General features: G+C 44.9%; 1 protein-coding gene across 10 annotated transcripts in view; it reads right to left on the reverse strand.

Annotated features, from left to right (window-relative positions):
- Positions 1-598: 598 nt before the first annotated feature.
- bcas3 (BCAS3 microtubule associated cell migration factor) overlaps positions 599-21,370 on the reverse strand; it is a 324,466-nt gene continuing 303,694 nt past the window's right edge. For 7 of the 10 annotated variants that reach the window (XM_061680857.1, XM_061680861.1, XM_061680859.1 and 4 more), the window contains one exon: positions 600-1,992. In XM_061680857.1, coding sequence (XP_061536841.1) covers positions 1,844-1,992 — 149 coding nt within the window. In that variant the 3' untranslated portion in view covers positions 600-1,843. Of the gene's footprint in view, positions 1,993-21,370 lie in introns of all 10 variants that reach the window. The other 3 variants (XM_061680864.1, XM_061680865.1, XM_061680866.1) reach the window with 1 other exon arrangement.

Here is a 21,370-nt window from a genome sequence, read left to right on the forward strand (position 1 = left end):
AAGTGAGAAAGGCATTAAAGAGGATGAAAAATGGAAAGGCAGTTGGTCCTGATGACATTGGTGTGGAGGAATATAAAGTGGGTACGGAAAGTATTCAGACCCCCTTAAATTCATTTTTTCCTCATTGATGTAGACACAGCACCGCATATTGACAGAAAAAAACAGAATTGTTGAAATTTCTGCAGATTTATTAAAAAGGAAAAACTGAAATATCATACAGCCATAAGTATTCAGACCCTCTGCTCAGTATTTAGTAGGAGCACCCTTTTGAGCAAATACAGCTATGAGTCTTTTTGGCAATGAAGCAACAAGTTTTTCAGAACTGGATTTGTGGATCCTCTGCAATTCCTCCTTGCAGATCCTCTCCGGTTCTGTCAGGTTGGATGGTGAAGATCGGTGGACAGCCATCTGGCTGTGACATTCAAGAACAGTCACAGTGTTGTTCTGAGGCCTCTCCTTCATTAATTTAGCTGTGTGCTGAGGGTCATTGTCTTGTTAGAAGGTGAACCTTTGGCCCAGTCTGAGGTCTTGAGCATTCTGGAGAAAGTTTTCGTCCAGGATATCCCTGGACTTGGCCGCATTCATCTTTCCTTCGATTGCAACCAGTCGTCCTGTCCCTGCAGCTGAAAAACAGCAACATGCTGCCACCACCATGCTTCACTGTTGGGACTGTATTGGACAGATGATGAGCAGTGCCTGGCTTTCTCCACACATACCGCTTAGAATTAAGACCAAAAAGTTATATCTTGGTCTCATCAGACCAGATAATCTTATTTCGCACCATCTTGGAGTCCTTCAAGTGTTTTTGAATTAAAAAATTTTTTTTTTTTTAGCAAACTTCCGTCGGGCCACTCTGCCATAAAGTCCCGACTGGTGGAAGGCTGCAGTGATGGTTGACTTTCTCAGTGACGGTCAAAACCCAGGTGCAATAATGACAAATAAAGAAAAGAAAATACTTGGATTTTTATTACATCGGATCAGAATGATCTTTATTCACCAAGTGTTAAACATCAAACAAAGTATTTTCAGACATTGGTATTGTACACAATCTTTTATCATTATCTTGTCACTGTGTTATCAATAGATTTGAAAAGAATGCATTATTTATCTTCTTTCTTTTCCAAGTGATCAGGCAGATTTTTTTTCTGTAAAATGTATCGTCATGAAAGTCGATCTTCAAAATTTTCAAGTAAGAATACATCAGTGGTTAAGAGATCTTAAACAATGGGAAATGATGATACACAAGCAGAATTGTATTTGAAAGTACAGTACAGCAATGAAAATGCATGATCTAGAAGTAGGAATAATTCAAATAATTTTAGAAATTGAGCTAAGAGGCTTAACTGCCTTTTGTGCTTCATGCGCTGCAAGTATGTGTCAGTGAGCCATTTACTTTATTTCCATTTCAGCATACACGACCATCATCTATGTGTGAATAAAGCAATATTGTAAAAGTGATTTTCGATAGAAAGGTGATCAGTACTTGCAGTCCAATATTGACATATCATTACATTACTACTACAAGATCTTTCAAAGGAATCACATGGGTATCAATGGCAAGAAAGTGCCAGATTTTGATTTAAAAAATAAAAATAAAATAATGGCAGCTTCCATACAATAAAAACAAAAAGATGTTTTGAGTCACTGACAGCACTTAACATTTTACATTTTTCCAGAGAGCAAAACAAAGTGCTTTCCTACATCTTATGAGAGGAAACGTCAATACGGTTCTGAACCCTGAAAAGATACACTGATCCAAATACACATTTTTACTCTTACCTCTTGGTTATTCAGTGTGATGTTAGGCAGCGAAGATGGAAGTACGTGATGAAGAGGTAAGACCCTAGGGGAAGTTGCTGGAGAAGAAGCTCAGCGGTTGGTTCTCATTGGTGGGCAGAGTGGAACGGTAGCCCTCAAAGTTTCGTGGGATGCTGCCACTGGTTGAACCTGAGCTGTTGCTGAGGGTCTCGATGCTGCCCTCTCTTTGCAGCTCTGTAGGAAGATGGAAAATTGATTCATTACTTGAGGGACCTGCCTATCTAAAGCTCCTTTCACACTGCCAGTCAAAGCCTGCTTTTTGACACCTCTTTGCCATGTCGCTGTTCTGTGGGAAAGGTACCGACACGGAATGGGGTCTTAAAGTAGACCCATGCATTTCCCTGCTTCTGGTCTAGTCTCAAAAGTGAGACAGTAGCTGTGTGAAAGGGGATGAGGGAAAGGTGGGTGTGTTTAACACCCAAGATTCACTTCTCCTCCCCAGTACACAACTGGGGAGGAAATGGGGAGGAAATGCGGCATTCCACGTCGTTCTGTGAATATGTACACCGACACGAAAATGTCCCACTTTGTCGGGTCTTTTTGAAAGGCAAAGGTAAATAAATGCTAGGCCTACGGTTACTTCTCTCATGTGCCAATTTTGCATAAACTGTGTGTTAAGGGGATATTGTTTCAGTGTCAGTTGCGAACCAAGGAAGCATTTTGGGTTACAAGCTACATTTTTTTTTTTTTTATACAAAAGCCTTTAGTTATAGTAAAACCCTGCTATTCGCAGGTATAGGGACTGAGCCTTGCCCATCCATCCATCCATCCATTTTCTACCGGGTCGCGGGGGCAGTAGCTTTAGCAGGGACGCCCAGACTTCCCTCACCCCAAACCACTTCATCCAGCTCTTCCGGGGGGGATCCCGAGGCGTTCCCAGGCCAGCCGAAGGACGTAGTCTCTCCAGCGTGTCCCGGAACCCGGAACACCTCACCATGGAGGTATCCGGGAGGCATCCGAATCAGATGACCCAGCCGCCTCATCCGGCTCCTCTCAATGTGGAGGAGCAGCGGCTCTACTCTGAGATCCACCCGGATGACCGAGCTTCTCACCCTATCTCTAAGGGAGAGCCCGGACACCCTGCGGAGGAAACTCATTTCGGCCGCTTGTATCCGGGATCTTGTTCTTTCGGTCACGACCCACAGCTCGTGACCATAGGTGAGGGTAGGAACGGAGATCGACCAGTAAATTGAGAGCTTCGCCTTTCGGCTTAGCTCCTTCTTTACCACAATGGACTGATACAAAGTCCGCAGCACTGCAGACGCTGCACCGATCCGCCTGGCGATCTCCCGTTCCATTCTTCCCTCAGTCGTGATAACAAGACCCCAAGATACTTGAACTCCTCCACTTGGGGCAGGATCTCATCCCCGACCTGGAGAGGGCACGCCACCCTTTTCCGACTGAGGACCATGGTCTCAGATTTGAAGGTGCTGATTCTCATCCCAGCCGCTTCACACTCAGCTGCGAACTGCTCCAGTGAGAGTTGGAGGTCACGGCTTGATGAAGCCAACAGAATCACATCATTGGCAAAAAGCAGAGATTCAATACTGAGGCCACCAAACCGGACCCCCTCTACGCCTCGGCTGCGCCTTGAAATTCTGTCCATTAAAGTTATGAACGGAATCGGTGACAAAGTGCAGCCTTGGTAGAGTCCAACCCTCACCGGAAACGAGTCCGACATACTGCCGGATATGCATATCAAACTCTGACTCCGGTCGTACAGGGACCGAACAGCCCGTATCAGGGGATTCGGTACCCCATACTCCCGAACCACCCCCCACAGGCAAGGCATTCTCCAAGTTCACAAAAAACATGTATACTGGTTGGGCAAACTCCCATGCACTCTCGAGGACCCTGCCGAGGGTGTAGAGCTGGTCCACTGTTCCACGGCCAGGACGAAAACCACACTGCTCCTCCTGAATCTGAGATTCGACTTCCCGACGGACCCTCCTCTCCAGCAGCCCTGAATGGACCTTACCAGGGAGGCTGAGGAGTGTGATCCCCCTGTAGTTGGAACACAGCCTCCGGTCCCCCTTCTTAAAAAGGGGGACCACCACCCCAGTCTGCCAATCCAGAGGCACTGTCCCCGATGTCCACGCGGTGTTGCAGAGGCATGTTAACTCCCCACTGACTCACAACACATGCATTCTCCCCACCGACTCACAACATCCGGAGTCGAGGTCAGCAGCGCCCCATCCCCACTATACACAGTGTTGATGGTGCACTGCTTCCCCCTCCTGAGACGCCGTATGGTGGACCAGAATTTTTTCGAAGCCGTCCGGAGAAAGCTCCATGGCCTCACCGAACTCCTCCCGTGCCCGATTTTTTGCTTCAGCGACCACCAAAGCTGCATTCCACTTGGCCAGCCTGTACCCATCAGCTAGCTCAGGAGTCCCACAGGCCAAAAAGGCCCGATAGGACTCCTCCTTCAGCTTGACGGCAGCCCTCACCGTTGGTGTCCACCAACGGGTTCGGGGATTGCCGCCACGACAGGCACCGACCACCTTACGGCCACAGCTCTGGTCGACCGCCTCAGCAATGGAGGCGTCGGAACATGGTCCACTCGGAGTCAATGTCCCCTGCCTCCCCTGGAACATGAGCAAAGTTCTGTCGGAGGTGGGCGTTGAAACTCCTTCTGACAGGGGATTCCGCCAGACGTTCCCAGCATCCATCCATCCATCCATTTTCTAAGCCGCTTCTCCTCACTAGGGTCGCAGGTGTGCTGGAGCCTATCCCAGCTGTCATCGGGCAAGAGGCGGGGTACACCCCGAACTGGTTGCCCGCCAATCGCAGGGCACATACAAACAAACAACCATTCACACTCACAGTCACAGTCACACCTACGGGCAATTTAGAGTCACTAATTAATGCATGTTTTTGGGATGTGGGAGAAAACCGGAGCGCCCGGAGAAAACCCACGCAGGCACGGGGAGAACATGCAAACTCCACACAGGCAGGGCCGGGGATTGAACCCGGGGTTGTGCCTTGCCACAATTCTGTCTATACATGAACTGTGAGGCTGACGCTCTAACCAGTCGGCAACCGTGCCGCCCGTTCCCAGCAGACCCTCACAATACGTTTGGGCCTGCCACGTCGGACTGGCATCTTCCCCCACCATGGGAGCCAACTCACCACCAGGTGGTGATCAGTTGACAGCTCTGCCCCTCTCTTCACCCGAGTGTCCAAGACATTGCCTTGCCCGAATAGCACAAAAAATAAATAAGAAAAGAGTAATTTACGGCTCCCATAAAAAATATTTATAATTAATAGCAGAGGTGGACGTAACAAAGTCCTTCATAAACACGAAGTACTTTGTTATTGCACTTAAGTAGATTTTTCAGGTATCTGTACTTTACTTATTATTATTTATTTATTATTTACTTTACTTACTTATACTTATAGACTATTTATTTTTCTGGCGACTTTTTACTTTTACTCCTTAGTTTTTAAACACAAATATACAGTGGGTACGGAAAGTATTCAGACCCCCTTAAATTTTTCCACTCTTTGTTTTATTACAGCGATTTGCGAAAAATCATTTAAGTTCATTTTTTCTCTCATTAATGTACACACAGCACCCCATATTGACAGAAAAAAATGGAATTGTTGACATTTTGCAGATTTATTAAAAAAGAAAAACAGAAATATCACACAGCCATAAAAGTATTCAGACCCTTTTCTGTGACACTCATATATTTAACTCGGGTGCTGTCTATTTCTTCTGATCATCCTGGAGATGGTTCTACACCCTCATTGGAGTCCAGTTGTGCTTGATTAAACTGATTGGACTTGATTAGGAAAGCCACACACCTGTCTATATAAGCTGTTGGAATGTCTGCTTCATGATCATGAGGTCAAAGGAACTGCCTAAAGAGCTCAGAGACAGAATTGTGGCAAGGCACAAATCTGGCCAAGGTTACAAAAAGATTTCTGCTGGGAGCAACAATTTTTCTTCTTCCACCTCTTCTTCAACGAAACCTGCTTCGTTTTCCTCCGGAGATGTCCGGAGAAAGACCATCCCCACCGAGCAACTGATCTACCATCGTGAGTACAGCACAACAAGCGTTGCTAGAATGTACAATATTAGTGCCTAATCATTTTAGGGACATTTCTAGATTCACACAAAATCCCACCTTTGCTCTCTCTCGCTCTCTCTCTCGCTCTCATTCGGACTGAACGCATTAAACGCTCAACTTTCAACTTTAGTCCAGCAACACACGGTAACTATCTGCCCACTTCCTTCCCAACAGAGTTTGCCCAGGCACTCAAAAGGGTAGCTCGGAGCGCTGTCAGGATGCCCTGCGGCAGGATGCCCTGCGGCAGGATGCCCTGCAACAGGGAAGGGTCCGATGGGTCCTCGCCACCTCGTGGTGAGAGGAGGGGCTTCCTGGCTGAGCCAGTCTTGGGCAAATTGGTCGAATGAGCGCGCTCAAACAAAGGGGGGCTCCGGCCATTATGCGCAGCCCAAAAAGGGGGTGCTTGCTGGTCATTCATTTAGCGTCCGTGTGAGATAAACCAGGGATCCTTGTGGTTGCCTTTCACCGCGGGGGAGCAGAGACAGCGATGCAGCTATAAAATTCCACTCGTTGTGTTTTGTGTGTTTTGAGTTTAATAACGACGCCTCTGTAATCTCGGACTCGTATTTCATACAATGTAGCAACCTTTCGATTATGAGTTTGATAAAAGGTTTGTCGTCGCTTTTCCTAAAATCTATACATATAAAAAGTGATGTGGTGCCCTTTACGTGACAAAATTAGTTTGATTTAACGTTAAAAACGTAAATCGGACTAACCCGGAAGTGAACGCAGGCCTTCAACTTCGACGAATGTATTTCTTAAATAAATTAACTTTTATCCAAACGCCAAAACACTAGCGAGTTGACGTCTGGATTTCTGGCAGTACGTCACGGTTGAGCATTGACATATATTTCCAACACATTTGCCCACTGCCAAAACAAAACCATAAAAAAATCCCCAACTGAAAATCGCCATACTTTGCTCATTTTCGACTAGTATCAGTAAACTGAATATTAATTTATCTTGATTTAACTTCAAATGACTATATGAACTATATTGACTATATTGACTAATGTAACAATGAAATAAAGGATACAAGCCTCGCTCCAAGAAGACAATAACTAATCAATTTCTAAAGTTGAACTGGTCTTCTTAACACTGTCTTGTCTGATGTGCGCACAGCACATCAGAGCACACCATCTCTTACCTAAACAGTGTCATGATAATACCAGTTTTCCAAATATGGCGCGGTGTATTGTCATCTCCGATGAACAGCAGGCTGCCTTCCTTAAGAGGTGTAGAAGACGCTGGCGCTATTTCCATCTCCGGGTTAGCTCTTCTTGGCTGGAGTTATAGGTTTGTTTTCCAGCATCAGCCAAATCCTCTGCTGTCAACTCTCCTTGTTTCTTTTCACTTGAACGACTCTTGTGAATGAATCCTTTGATCTAGGCTGTAGTCTGGAATACAGTTCTCATCTTACTGTAATTCTCCAACTTCAATAAGGACTATGGTAGAGAATCTGTGTTATTCAGTTGCACTGTAACATGACTTGATCTGAATTCAGCCTTTACATCATCTTCATACATCTCTTCATCTTTCAGCTTTGGCAGCGTCGCTTGACTCAGAAATGGTGGTCCTGACCACCAGAGCTCCTTGTCTTTTAGTTTTAACGCTGTTTGACCCCTTGTGGTGAGCTGTGCTGGCTTGATTCTTCCACTACAATGAGACCAACTTTCTGCCGTGGTCAATGACTGAATTTCCATCACTCTGTTTGCAACAAACTGTTTCCACTTGGTTGCTGAGCTGCAAATCCACTGAAGTACGATCATAGAATCTGTCCACATGCGGATCTGGTTCGGCTGCATGTCCGTTGCGCTAAGCCACTCGTTTCGCATTCTTGCAGCAGTCAGAGCCCCCATTAGTTCGAGATGTGGAAGAGTAAAATATCTTCAGCTGTACAACCTTGCATGTACACCACTGCACTGTAGGCCTTTTGGCTTGTGACACTGAACACATGTAGAACATGGTTTTCTTCTTCTTTTTTTTTTTTGCAAATACTCAGTGCCATACCATCTTGATCTTATGAATCTGGAGGAGTTCTATACACTCACTTTTGCCACCTTTGAAAAAGATCATCTTCTCATCCCATCCAATGCCACATATCCTGGAAGACACATGTTAAGAATCCCAGTGGGTCAAATATTTTAGCTGATGATTGCAGGACGCGTCACTTTGTGTTCTCATTGTCTTTGACGATTTTTACATGATGTTCCATGCCAAATACAAAGTCGTCAGTCCTTGGTCTCCACACATCTTCAACACGGCTGTGTGCTTTAGCTTCCAGAGGGAATTCTCTTGCTGCCACTAAAGTTCGGGGGAATTTGTGGCCCATTTACAGATATTGATTCAAGCAGTGGACTTGATTTCCTTTACACACACTGCTTGAACTGGCAATCAACATAAAGGGAATTCTTACGGATGTTAAATGTCTGTGGATGACTTGCTTCATATTTTTCCAGGTGCTTCCATATTGGGGCTGCCCGTAGAAATGGACTCGATGATACGCCAAACACGTCATTCTGAGAGTGAATAACTTGGTTTCTTCTTCATGAGGGGGTCCTGTGAGCCATACGAACCTCAGGGTGTCTCTGTCCTCTTTTATTTGAAGGAATGCTTTTGTGATGTCTGCCATGAATGCAATGGGGTTGTGCCTGAATCTGACTAAGACATTTAATAGATCTGGGTTCAGGTTTGGTCTGGTGAGCTGACGACCGTTGAGGCCGTCCTCATGTGCAGAAGCATAAAAAACAACTCTCAACTCTCTGGTGAGGAAAGTAGTATGTGCCCTTTTTTTCCACAGTCTCTTTTTATTTTGTGTGCTCAATGTAGTGTCAGCACAGTGTTCTGATTTTTTACTTATGCTTTCGCAAAATAAGCATTCTTGGGGAGCGTTAGTGCTACTGGTGTGGAGCGCTGCTCTATTTCCGGCTTATACTTGGACTAGATGGATGAGACTCTTTGTTAAAACGTCCTGCTTTAGTCAAATGCATAGCACTCTCTGCTTTCAACTTCTCGCTGTAGGAAAGTTATGAGCTCTGGAACAGTAATTTCCTATGCCAAACTAATATCATGGGTATAAGCAAGTCCAAGGTCATCAGGCATCATTTGTAGTAATGTGGGCACAACACATTACTGACACCCTGTGTGTCAGAAACTACATCCAACGACTCCAAACCTCTAATTTGGACTTTACACTCATCGTAAAGCTGTCTCAATGCAACAATATCAATAGGTTTCTTCACTGGTGTCAACTCCAGCAATATTGCCATGTATGCACTCACATTCATGGCTTTTCTTCCAAAGCTCTTCTTAAGCATGTCAATGGCAGCGTCTTAATTGCCTTCTGTTATCTTCAATTTTGCAATTGCTCTTGTTGCGGGCACAGTCAAATATGACTTAAGATAGGTGAGCTTTTCTGTTTAACTTAGTGCACTATTGTTCTGGATGGCAGTCTCAAACTGATCCCAAACTTCCTGCCACATTGCAATTTCTCCATTGTATTTATTTATGTACAACTTCACTGATGCCCTACTGGGCTGTCAGATTGTATGTGTACTCAGGCCTGTGACTTCACTCAGCCGCAGCGTGGTCCGTTCGCTTGCAGTATATTCCCTCATTTCTATTAGCCTTGTTGCACAAGCTTTCCACAGAGTAACGTTGTGATAGCCCACAGTTTTCATTATGTCAGCTTCCAGCTCGTCCATTGGAATCTCCTCTTCAATATCCTTCTCCAATTCATGAAGACTTGTCTCTTGACTTCCAACCTTGGCAGCAGGTCCCGTAAGCGATGACATTTCACGTTCTCTTTACCTGCTTCCTCTTCTCTTTAACTGCTGCCTCTATTGTCCGTAGTATCTTCATTGCAGAGGCTCTTTGTTTCATTCTTTGCAAGTGCCTCTGCCATTATGTTCCGTCCAATGTGTTACCTAACACCTATCGAAAAGTCCGTATCCACATTTACTTTCTTCTGTCCCAGGTTTTGGCACCAAAATGTGGGGACTAGTTGTTAGCTTCTTATAAACAAATGGGCAGAAGCCCCCTAGTTACTTTTCTTTCTCTCCTTTACTCCAACTTTTCAAAACAAAAAAAAACTACGTCACGTTTGCTCTCAATTGATCTCTACTCTCACAAGACTTTTCTCTCCATGTAGCAAGTGTGTCTTCCTTATCTTCCTCTTCTTCGCACAAACTGCACATCAATGTCCAACATGAAACGCTGTTGCCACCTAGCGGCAGAATAATCATATTCATGTTTATCTCAATAAAGTCAATGTGTTTTATACTCTTTTCAAATGAGAATTAATATTAGGGGTGTCCCGATCCGATCTTTGAGATTGGAAATCGGTCTGATGTCAGCAAAAAAAAAAAAAAAAAAAAAAAAAAGTATCAGATGGGACTGGATCTAAAATCTCCGATTTTAACACTCCTATACAAGCAGTCCATTCCATTATCCACTCCAGCACTTTTATATTTTACGGTATGCAGATACCACGTGATCACAACAACAGGTTGCTGAGGTGCTAAAATAGTAGCAAGGAGTAAGATTGAATGTTGCTTGCTTACTCCAGTTTAAGGTCACTGAAAAGCTAAACTCACATAAAAGAATTACACCCATTGAATGTTCAAATACATCACAGACTACTTTTCTCTGTTTTTGTTCAAAAATATCGTAAATATCGTAGCACACATCCATCCATTTTCTGTTCTGCTCATCCTCACTAGGGTCATGTTCGTGGTGGAGCCTATCCCAGCTATCTTTGGGCGAGCGGCGGGGTACACCCTGAACTGGTAGCCAGCCAATCGCAGGGCACATATAAACAAACAAACAACCACACGCACTAACAGTCACACCTACGGGCAATTTAGAGTCTTCAATTAACCTACCATGCATGTTTTTGGGATGTGGGAGGAAACCGGAGTCCCTGGAGAAAACCCACGCAGGCATGGGGAGAACATGCAAACTCCACACAGGAGGGTCCGGGGATTGAACCCCTCCTCAGAACTGTGAGGCAGACATGCTGCTTCATAAAAACAATTAAAATAATAATACAAAATATTCAAGACAATTAATTTTCTTAAGTCAATGTATACTGAACCAAAAACTGTCACCACAAATCCGAGATACGAACCGAACTGGGGATTTTGTGAACCGTTCCACCCCTTGTCATCTAACTGTGTTGACTTTATCTGTCAATCAGTTCTTTGTCACTTCACTCTTCCATGAACCTGCACCACCCTGTGTGTTTGTATGTCTTCATCGAAGGATGTCTGAAGAGTGAGCTAAAGAAACGCAAAACCCATGGTCCACAAGAGACACATCCATAAGCACACAGAGTCGTGATGCTAACATGTAAAGACGTATAAACACAACTTCCTTCTGTATTCAGACAACTCTCTCTCTCTCTCTTTCTCTCCCTCTCTCTCTCTCACACGCTCACCCTCTCCCTCTTGCGGTCTCTCACACGCACCAATGGCAAACACACACACACACACGCACACTTTTCCTATTTCCCTCTAGGCAAAACAGGCAGAGTGGCAGAGTGGAGTCTTGGATAAATGATACAATGATATCCAGGCTTGACTTGTCTGTAGAGTTGAAAAGATAAAGGGGAGGAGGGGTAAGTGGTAGTGGCTCTGGATACAAGTGAACACAAGAGTTATTCATTGTCTCACAGTCGCTGCACATTATAGTCAAACTCTTGCCTCGCAGAGAAGAACAAAAAGTGAGAGCGAATGAGCGCAAAGTAGGGGGGTCATGAAGGTGAAGTGTTGTGCTGAGGGACAGATAATATGGCCACACTCTGCTCTCACACCCGTTGTATAGAGATATACCTTCCGTACCCTTTTCTATTAATTAACTTTGTTCTTGGCTTCATTTCCTTCGTCTCCTCTTTGGGTTTCTTTCATCAATCTGTCACGGGCTGTCTGTTGAGGGGCTTTCATGAAGTGCACTCATTTTCTCCGTCTCTCACTTTCTTCTCTCTCTTTGGTGAACGCAAAGGGACAACATGGCCCTCTGGGTATAAAATGAAGAACTAATAGTTTTGAGTTTGTCAAGTGTGTGTGCGTGAGGGTGTGTGTGCGTGTGTGTGTGTGAACACGTGCACACACGTAACTGGGACAGCAAAGTTGCGGGACAGCAAGTGAAAAATTGCTATTTTATTATCTTCGATGTGCAGTCAACTTATTTTGGTTTATGTTATCCATACATTCATCCATTTTCTCAACCGCATTACATTTCTGTGCCTCATTACAGTCGGATGATGTAAAGGAGGTGGACATTCTGCTTATCTACACTTTGATTTAGAGGTCTTTACCATCCTAGTGCTCCTCCACAGTGTTCTAGGTCACCTCAAGATTGTTTTAGTTGAAATGGAAGTGACAGTATCCATGACATTTGAAATTTTCCAGGTGAATTCATCCAAAAGGTCATAAACAATCTCAGCATTCACTTGTGACAAAGATACGATCTCCATAAACTTAAGAGTTGGCACTCTCATTTATGTACCGTTTCTCAATAGACGTAGAGGTTGTCTGAAATTTTGGGAAAAGCTGTAATTCAAAGAATGCACAAAAATGGTCAGAAATAGCCATATCAAAAATGTCAACTGATACACTATCAACATCCTTCAAGATGACCAGGTCTAAGATGTGACCTTGAGTGTGGGTTTGACTTTATATATTGAGAGAGAGCCAATGTGTCCAGTAAAGCAGAGAGTTCTTTAGAATGTTATTTTCCATGTTATTGTCAACACGAATGTCAAAGTCCCCTGTTATGACAAAATAATTATAGCCGCCCTGAAAAATCCTCCATAAATCTTCCAGTTTGTCTCGGAGCTCTATAAATGATTAAAACAATAAAATTTGGATCACCTTTTACCAAAAAACAGATATTCAAAAGAGCTAAAAATCACCCAGTGTAATTTCTTTACACTGACATAATGATTGCTAAAAAATAGCAACAATACCACTGCCTTTTTTCATTTTCAACACTTCCAGCCATCCATTTTCTGAGCCGCTTCTCCTCAGTAGGGTCGCGGGCGTGCTGGGGCCTATCCCAGGTATCATTGGGCAGGAGGCGGGGTACACCCTGAACTGGTTGCCAGCCAATCGCAGGGCACATACAAACAAACAAACAACCATTCGCACTCACATTCACACCTACGGGCAATTTAAAGTTGTCAATTAACCTACCATGGATGTTTTTGGGATGTGGGAGGAAACCAGAGTGCCCGGAGAAAACCCACGGAGGCACGGGGAGAACATGCAAACTCTACACAGGCGGGGCCGGGGATTTAACCCCGGTCCTCAGAACTGTGAGTCAGTCGCTCTAACCAGTCGTACACCGTGCCCCCTTTTCAACACTTGTTAATATAATTAAAATGTTCTGATGTGACAGCTATTTTCTGTTAACCACATTTCAGTTAGTAGTAAAAACTCTAGATCATAGGTCGTAATGAAGTCATTAACCAACGTTGATTTGTTACCAAGTGACCTGATATTGAGTAGAGCTTGTCTCGCAGAAATAACTGGAGACGATGGTTTGTTAGATTCACATTTCATCCTCACTAAGCTTGTAGCTCTACTTTCTTTGTGCAATATTTCGTTGGCCAATTCGTTGGCCAATTTTTTTCACTGGAGATCTGGAAAAGAATGTTGTTTGTATCTGATTTTCAGCAGTGACCCCGCACATATCAGTCCAATTTGGAGTTTAGATTCTTCATGGGTGGAGGGGGCCCCCTTCGCATCTTAGTGGATGTTGGTTTAATCAGAATCAGAATCATCTTTATTTGCCAAGTATGTCAAAAACACACAAGAAATTTGTCTCTGGTAGTTGGAGCCACTCTAGTACGACAACAGACAGCCATTTGACAGAAAATAATTTTGAGAAATAAAAACATAAAAACACTACGGAGAGTCACCGAGCAATAAAAGGTTAACAGTAATGTGGTAATGTTGATACATTTTTTTATTTTTTATTTTACAGTTGTGCAAATGATGTAGAGTCCTCTAGCAATTTAGAGCAGCTTCAAATGACTAATAGCGCAATAGCGCAGTGACCATTGTGACCATTGTGCAAATGGCGCACATACTACTCAAGCACATGATTGGCCAGTATTTGTCAACAACCGATATGCAAATAGTGCAGAGTGGCGAGACTACTACAGTGAGTGATGACCAGGATGTGGAGGGTCTAAGCGGATTTTGCATGCCTTTGTCTTAGTCCTTGCAGTGTGCAAGTCCTCAAGAGTGGGAAGATGGGAACCAATAATTTTTTCGGCAGACTTGATTGTCCGTTGCAGTCAAGAGTTTGTCCTTTTTTGTGGCAGCACCAAACCAGAATGTGATGGATGGACAAAGGACTGATTCGATGAGTGCTATGTAGAACTGCCTCAACACCTCCTGTGGCAGGCAATGCTTTCTCAGAAGCCGCTGCAGCTGGGCATTTTTGAGGATGGAGGAGATATTGGTTTCCCAATTCAGGTCCTGAGAGACTGTAATTCCCAGGAACTTGAAGGTCTCGACGGTTGACACAGAGCAGTTGGACAGCGTGAGGGGCAGCTGTGGTGAAGGATGTTTCCTTAAGTCCACGATAATCTCTACAGTTTTGAGCGTGTTCAGCTCCAGGTTGTGTCGGCCGCACCGCAGCTCGAGCCATTCCAATACCTGTCAATATGCAGACTCGTCACCGTCTTTGATGAGGCCGATGACAGTGGTATCGTCTGCAAACTTTGAGAGTTTGACAGCCGGGTGTGTTGAGGTGCAGTCGTTCGTGTTGAGAGAGAACAGCAGCGGAGAGAGGACACATCCTTGGGGCACCCGGGGGCAGTTGGTGAGTGGAGATGAGGTGGTGTCCCCCAGCCTCACCTGCTATGTTCTGCCTGTCGGGAAGCTGTAAATCCACTGGCAGATGGCAGGCGAGACGCTGAGCTGGAGAAGCTTGGAGGAGAGGATTCGGGGATGATGGTGTAGAACGCAGAGCAGCAGTGCACAAACAGGATCCTCGCATAGAACCTGGCGCTGTTGAGGTGTTCTCGGATAAAGTGCAGTCCCATGTTGACTGTTTGCTCGGTAGGCAAACTGCAGGGGGTCCAGCAGGGGACCTGTGACGCTCTTTAGGTGGTCCAGCATGAGGCGTTCAAAAGCCCACAGATGTCAGGGCAACAGGCGTGTAGTCATTCATAAAAGAAGATGGTACCTCACACAGTTCCAAAGATCTATTGAAGATCTGTGTGAAGACTGGACCGAGCTGGTCCGCGCATACTTTGAGGCAGGATGTGGACACATGGTCTGGGCCTGCCGCTTTGTTACTCTTTTTTTGTATGAAGATACGTCTCACATCCTGCTCGTGGATGGTCAACGCAGGATCGGCAGTAAGAGGTGTGATGGTGGTCGGTGGTGCGGCTGGGTGGGTGTGGTGTGTGAAAGTGTCCTTTTCAAATCTACAGTTGAAGGTGTTCAAGTCGTCAGCTCGTACTCTATTATTCTCTGCTTGGGAGGATCGTCACTTGTAGTTGATTAGCGATTGTAATCCACGCCAGACTGACTTAGAGTCGTTTAGCAGTAAACTGTTTTTCCATCTTTTCTCCATAATTTCTCTTTGCGATGTTAATCGAGTCCGAGTGGACCATGTTCCACGCCTCCATTGCTGAGGCGGCCGACCGGAGCTGTGGCCGTAAGGTGGTTGATGACTGTTGTGGCAGCAATCCCCGAGCCCGTGAAGTTGAAGAAGGAGCCCTGTCGGGCCTTTTTGGCCTGTGGAACTCCTGAGGCACCTGATGGGTACCGGCTGGCCAAGCGGAATGCAGCTTTGGTGGTCACTGAAGCAAAAACCCGGGTATGGGAGGAGTTTGGTGAGGCCATGGACAAAGACCTCCGGACGGCTTCGAGGAAATTCTGGTCCACCATCCGGCGTCTCAGGCGGGGGAAGCAGTGCACCACCAACACTGTGTATAGGGGGATATGTAAAGAACAATAGGACATCGTGTGTGGCTGGACTCAAAACGTGAGTGCGAAAACATAGTGAGTGTGTATAGAGTAAAGTTGGGACTCGTGTGACTTCAACTTCAACACAGACTACAATGCACCAATTTGTAGATTCTAGTACTCACCCCGAAGTTTTACTCACGATCTTCAGATTGTTGGGTCTGGTCTGTCTCAGGAGGAACGGAGGCAGGTTTAGTTGAAGAAGATGCACAAAAAGTAAAAACAGAAGAGATGCAAAAAGAAAGTCGCTTGTAACGTTTCCTGTCATTTGAAGTTTTTGCGGGCCTCGCTCTTACTCTCAACTGTTGGTGTAACTGTTACGAGTGCCAGGAGTGGCTTCCTGCGGGCTCAGCGCACAGATCAAGGCTGGGAAAAACAGATCGACGCTGCGAACAGCGCCACCTGGTCGCTCGCGCGCCACATGGTGACAACAAAGGAAAAGGCGAAGGGGAGGGGTCGTCCAGCACGGCAGAGCCGCTCATTAGGTAACTTTCAGCAAGAAGTTGAGGAGAGGACAGCGAGAAGAGAGCGAGAAGGCGGAAGTCGAAGGGTTAAATACCCAGGGGGCATGTTTAAGAGACGGGGGGAAGTGGAGAAGACAAGAAGCTTAAACCAACAGAAAAAGCCGCATCAACAAGGCTAATGTTTTCCTTTCATGCCGCTGAATGACTGTAAAAAATGTTGGCAGCGAATAACTTAACTCCTCGTTTATTTAGACCGAAACCGTCAGGCTTGTAAAGATGTCTGCGCTCCCAAAAATATATAGAAATAGTCAATATAGCTCATGGATAGCACAGTACACACTTTTTAAGCCGCTGATTTACTACAAAAGCCTGCTGAAACGGTCATCTCTAGATCGTATAATTGTGAAATGTCCACTTCCTTTCATCCAAACGTTGCGCTTTTGTTAGAGAGCAATGAAATCTCATTTAAGTACCTCTGATTACTGCTTGACAACATCCAGGGCCCCTGTTTGTACAATGACACAGTTGGGTGCTCATTTGTAATCTCCATTATTGTTTTTTTTTTTTTTTTTTTTTAGATCCATATCAGACACCATATCATTGGTAAATCACACTATTTGGGTATTATTCTCACTGCAAAAACATTTCACATCCTTGACAGCTCCATCACCAACTTAACGTTTGGGGGGACATATTTTATCTCTCTCTCTCTCTCTCTCTCTCTCTCTCTCTCTTTCTTTCTTTCTTTCTTTCTTGTTTCATACATTTCAGTGGTGGTGGGGGATGAGCATTATTCTCAGGATATTGTAAAAGTGTCTCAAATCCTTATACTAGCAACCCTAGTTTGTTAGAAAATGGATCAATTGGAAATGCAACTGTGTCTGGCTGTCAGCATCAAAGGTATTTTTCATGGACGCCCCTGCTTATTTCACCAAGACAATGTCAAATCACTTTATGCACATGTTACAACAGCGTGGCTTCGTTGTAAAAGAGCCTGCCTGCAGTCCAGACCTGTCTCCCATTGAAAATGTGTGGCGGATTATGAAGCGTAAAATACGACAACGGAGACGCCGGACTGTTGAACAGCTGAAGCTGAATATCAATCAAGAATGGGAAAGAATTCCAGCTACAAAGCTTCAACAATTAGTGTCCTCTGTTCCCAAACGTTTATTGAATGTTGTTAAAAGAAAAGGTGATGTAACACAGTGGTAAACATGACCCTTTCCCAGCTTTTTTGGAACGTATTGCAGCCATTAAATTCTAAGTTAATGATCCATCCATCCATCCATCCATCCATTTTCTACCGCTTATGTAAGGTCGGGTCGCGGGGGCAGTAGCTTTAGCAGGGAGGCCCAGACTTCCCTCTCCCCAGCCACTTCATCCATCTCTTCCGGGGGGATCCCGAGGCGTTCCCAGGCCAGCCAAAGGATGTAGTCTCTCCAGCGTGTCCTGGGTCTTCCCTGGGTTCTCCTTCCGGTGGGACGTCCCCGGAACACCTCACCAGGGAGGCGTCCGGGAGGCATCCGAATCAGATGTCCCAGCCACCTCATCCGACCGAGCTTCTCACCCTATCTCTAAGGGAGAGCCCGGACACCCTGCGGAGGTTTCGGCCGCTTGTATCCTGGATCTTGTTCTTTCAGTCACGACCCACAGCTCGTGACCATAGGTGAGGGTAGGAATGTAGATCGACCGATAAATCGAAAACTTCGCCTTTCGGCTTAGCTCCTTTTTTACCCCAACGGAACGATACAAAGACGCATACTGCAGACGCTGCACCGATCCGCCTGTCGAGCTCCCGTTCCATTCTTCCCTCACTCGTGAACAAGACCCCAAGATACTTGAACTCCTCCACTTGGGTCAGGATTTCATCCCCGACCTGGAGAGGGCACACCACCCTTTTCCGACTGAGGACCATGGTCTCAGATTTGGAGGTGCTGATTCTCATCCCAGCCGCTTCACACTCGGCTGCGAACTGCTCCAGTGAGAGTTGGAGCTCACGGCTTGATGAAGCCAACAGAACCACATCATCTGCAATATCATCAGGCCACCAAACCGGACTAACTCTACGCCTCGGCTTGCGCCTAGAAATTCTCTCCATAAAAGTTATGAACTGAATCGGTGACGTTAATGATTATTTGCTAAAAACAATAAAATTGATCAGTTTGAACATTAAATATATTGTCTTTCCAGTGTATTCAATTAAATATAGGATGAACATGATTTGCAAATCATTGTATTGTTTTTATTTATGTTTAACACAACGTCCCAACTTCATTGGAATTGGGGTTGTACATATGCAGACTTTTTTTTGTTTTGTTATTCCGATTGAATTCATTCTGATAGAAGATCTCTGTTCAACTGTTTACAAGTAAGGTGATCTATTTCGATCGGGCGTTTACATGTGCACGAAATGTTTTTTGTTTTTTTTTGTTTTGTTTTTTTTTAGAAGGAGCTACATTGTTTCTCTGTGGATTTAGAGAAAGCGTATAACAGTGTACCCGGAGAGGAACTGTGGTACTACATACAGAGGTCTGGAGTGACAGAGAAGTGTGTTAGAATAACACAGGACATGTACGAGGGCAGCAGAACAGCGGTGAGGTGTGCTGTCGGTGTGACAGAGGAGTTTAAGGTGGAGGTGGGACTGCATCAGGGATCAGCCCTGAGCCCTTTCCTGTTCTCGGTGGTGATGGATAGGCTGACACATTAGGTTAGACTGGAATCCCCGTGGACCATGATTTTTGCAGATGACATTGTGATCTGCAGGCTTTCAGGCTTGGGGAGCAGGTGGAGGAACAATTAGAAAGAAGGCATACACTGGAAAAAAGACGAATGAAGATTAGCCGAAGTCAGACAGAATATATGTGTATGAATGAGAGGGGTGGAGGGGAAAGAGTGAGTGTATCGGGAGAAGAGCTTGGGTGGAGGACTTTAAATACTTGGGGTCAACAGTCCAGAGCAATGGTGAGTGTGGAATAAATTGGTCCAAGCAGGTTGGAACGGGTGGAGGAAGGTATCAGGTTTGTTATGTGACAGAAGAGTCTCTGCTCGGATGAAGGGCAAAGTTTATAAAACAGTGGTGAAGCCAGCCATCATGTACGGCTTAGAGACAGTGGCACTGAAGAGACAACAGGAAGCGGAGTTGGAGGTGGCGGAAATGAAGATGTTGAGTTTCGCTCTCGGAGTGACCAGTTTGGATAAAATTTGATATGAGCTCATCAGAGGGACAGCCAAGGTTAGATCTTTTGGAGACAAAGTTAGAGAGAGCAGACTTCGATGGTTTGGACACGTCGAGAGGGAGAGAGTGAATATATTGGTAGAAGATTGATGAAGATGAGCATTGATGAGGATGCCAGGCAAGAGAGCGAGAGGAAGACCAAAGAGAAGGTTGATGGATGTCGTGAGGGAAGACATGATGGCAGTTGGTGTTCGAGAGGAGGATGCAGGAGATAGGCTGACATGGAAAAGGACGACGCGATGTGGCGATCCCTAACGGAACAAGCCGAAAGGAAAAGAAGAAGAAGACTTTCTTGAGGTTTTTCACTATTAGCGGCACGGCTCTGCCCATATCCCCCGCAAGTCAAAGGAGTTGATGGTATTTGCTCAGATTATGAAGGCACATGTGGCAAATTGAATGACAATAACTAAGTGACAATTGTCCCATTATTGTCTCTTCAGTACAAGTATTGCTCAACATTGACAGAGACACATAAAACAAGTGTGGTCTTGAAATGACATGAAACAAATTCATTCAATAAAGACTTTTAATATACAGTACTGTACACTAGCACTATAAGGAGGAATTAATTATTTACTTTCATGATACAATATAGTGAAAGGGGGACAAGAAAAAGGGAGTGTCTAACATCGCATCTAATGGGGAATAAACAGGGAGGGGGTTCTGGCTGGCTTGACGGTAAAAAACAATGATGAAATGATAGGGACTAACTTAACAATGAGGTTACATCTTAGCAGAGAGAAGGGAGAAATGAATTGAGTTGGCGTGAGGTAGGGGTGGGGATGATGCTAAATCTATTAGGTCCTTGTGACCTGCCGTTCGCCGCATAAAAAACAGACACATTGACTCAGGCACACAGATCAGAGAGAGCACTGCCTTTTCCTAAATGAGTTAACCATTTGGACTAGCAGGGCCACTGCGTCTCTGTTACTCACACACAAATATGCAGGCAGGAAGCTTCAAAGTAAAATAGTGTGAGTGAAGACATGTCAGACCCGAGCACACAAACTTTCTGTTGTAGAGTGAGTATACTGCTGAGGGTAATCTAAGACAAGGGTCTCAACCACCCGCGTCGCGGACCAATACTGGAAACGGAAAAAAGAAAAATGTGTTTTTCTTTTTTTGGAGCTTGACTATGATGCCCCCACCATGCTATGGAACGCAAGAAGGGAAAAACATGTGCAGGTCTCCCACTAAATGGAACTACAGTACAGTCATCATAATTGTGCGTGTATACAGTGCCCAGATTAATTGCCAGGAATATTGTAGATGCATGTTCTGTTTTTGTATGAGTACTTTTTTTTTTTTTTTATAGTTCATACTTGGAAGACATTTTCGTTTGGTAGATCTGTTGTAACATACTTATTTGCTTTTTAAACAATGTCCCATTAGAAATGAGAATTTGTGGGATGAGCTACACAACTGATATGTGCTTTGTGCCATGTGTCAAATCTTCACTGCATATGCCAAACAGATAATTCTGTTGCTAATGGCACTTGAGGTTTCCCCCAGGTTCATCCCTACCTGTGAGCATGGGTCTGGATAAAGTGGTCACATGCCACATCTCAATAACGCTTGTGTGGAAGAATCACTTCAAGCTGGTTTTCTGCTGTTGGCAGCATTACTACCCTGATACCATCTCGAAACTGAGGATAAGCGGTATGGAAGCCGAATGAATAAATGAATGAATATTAAAATAAATAAACAAATAATTTAAAAAAAGAGAATACCACACCGACCAACCGCAACAGGTGGACCAGCCAGTGACGGTCCGACCTTGCGCGGCTTGTG

The sequence above is a fragment of the Phycodurus eques genome, chromosome 7, assembly GCF_024500275.1.
Source record: "Phycodurus eques isolate BA_2022a chromosome 7, UOR_Pequ_1.1, whole genome shotgun sequence".
Classification (NCBI taxonomy): Eukaryota; Metazoa; Chordata; class Actinopteri; order Syngnathiformes; family Syngnathidae; genus Phycodurus; species Phycodurus eques.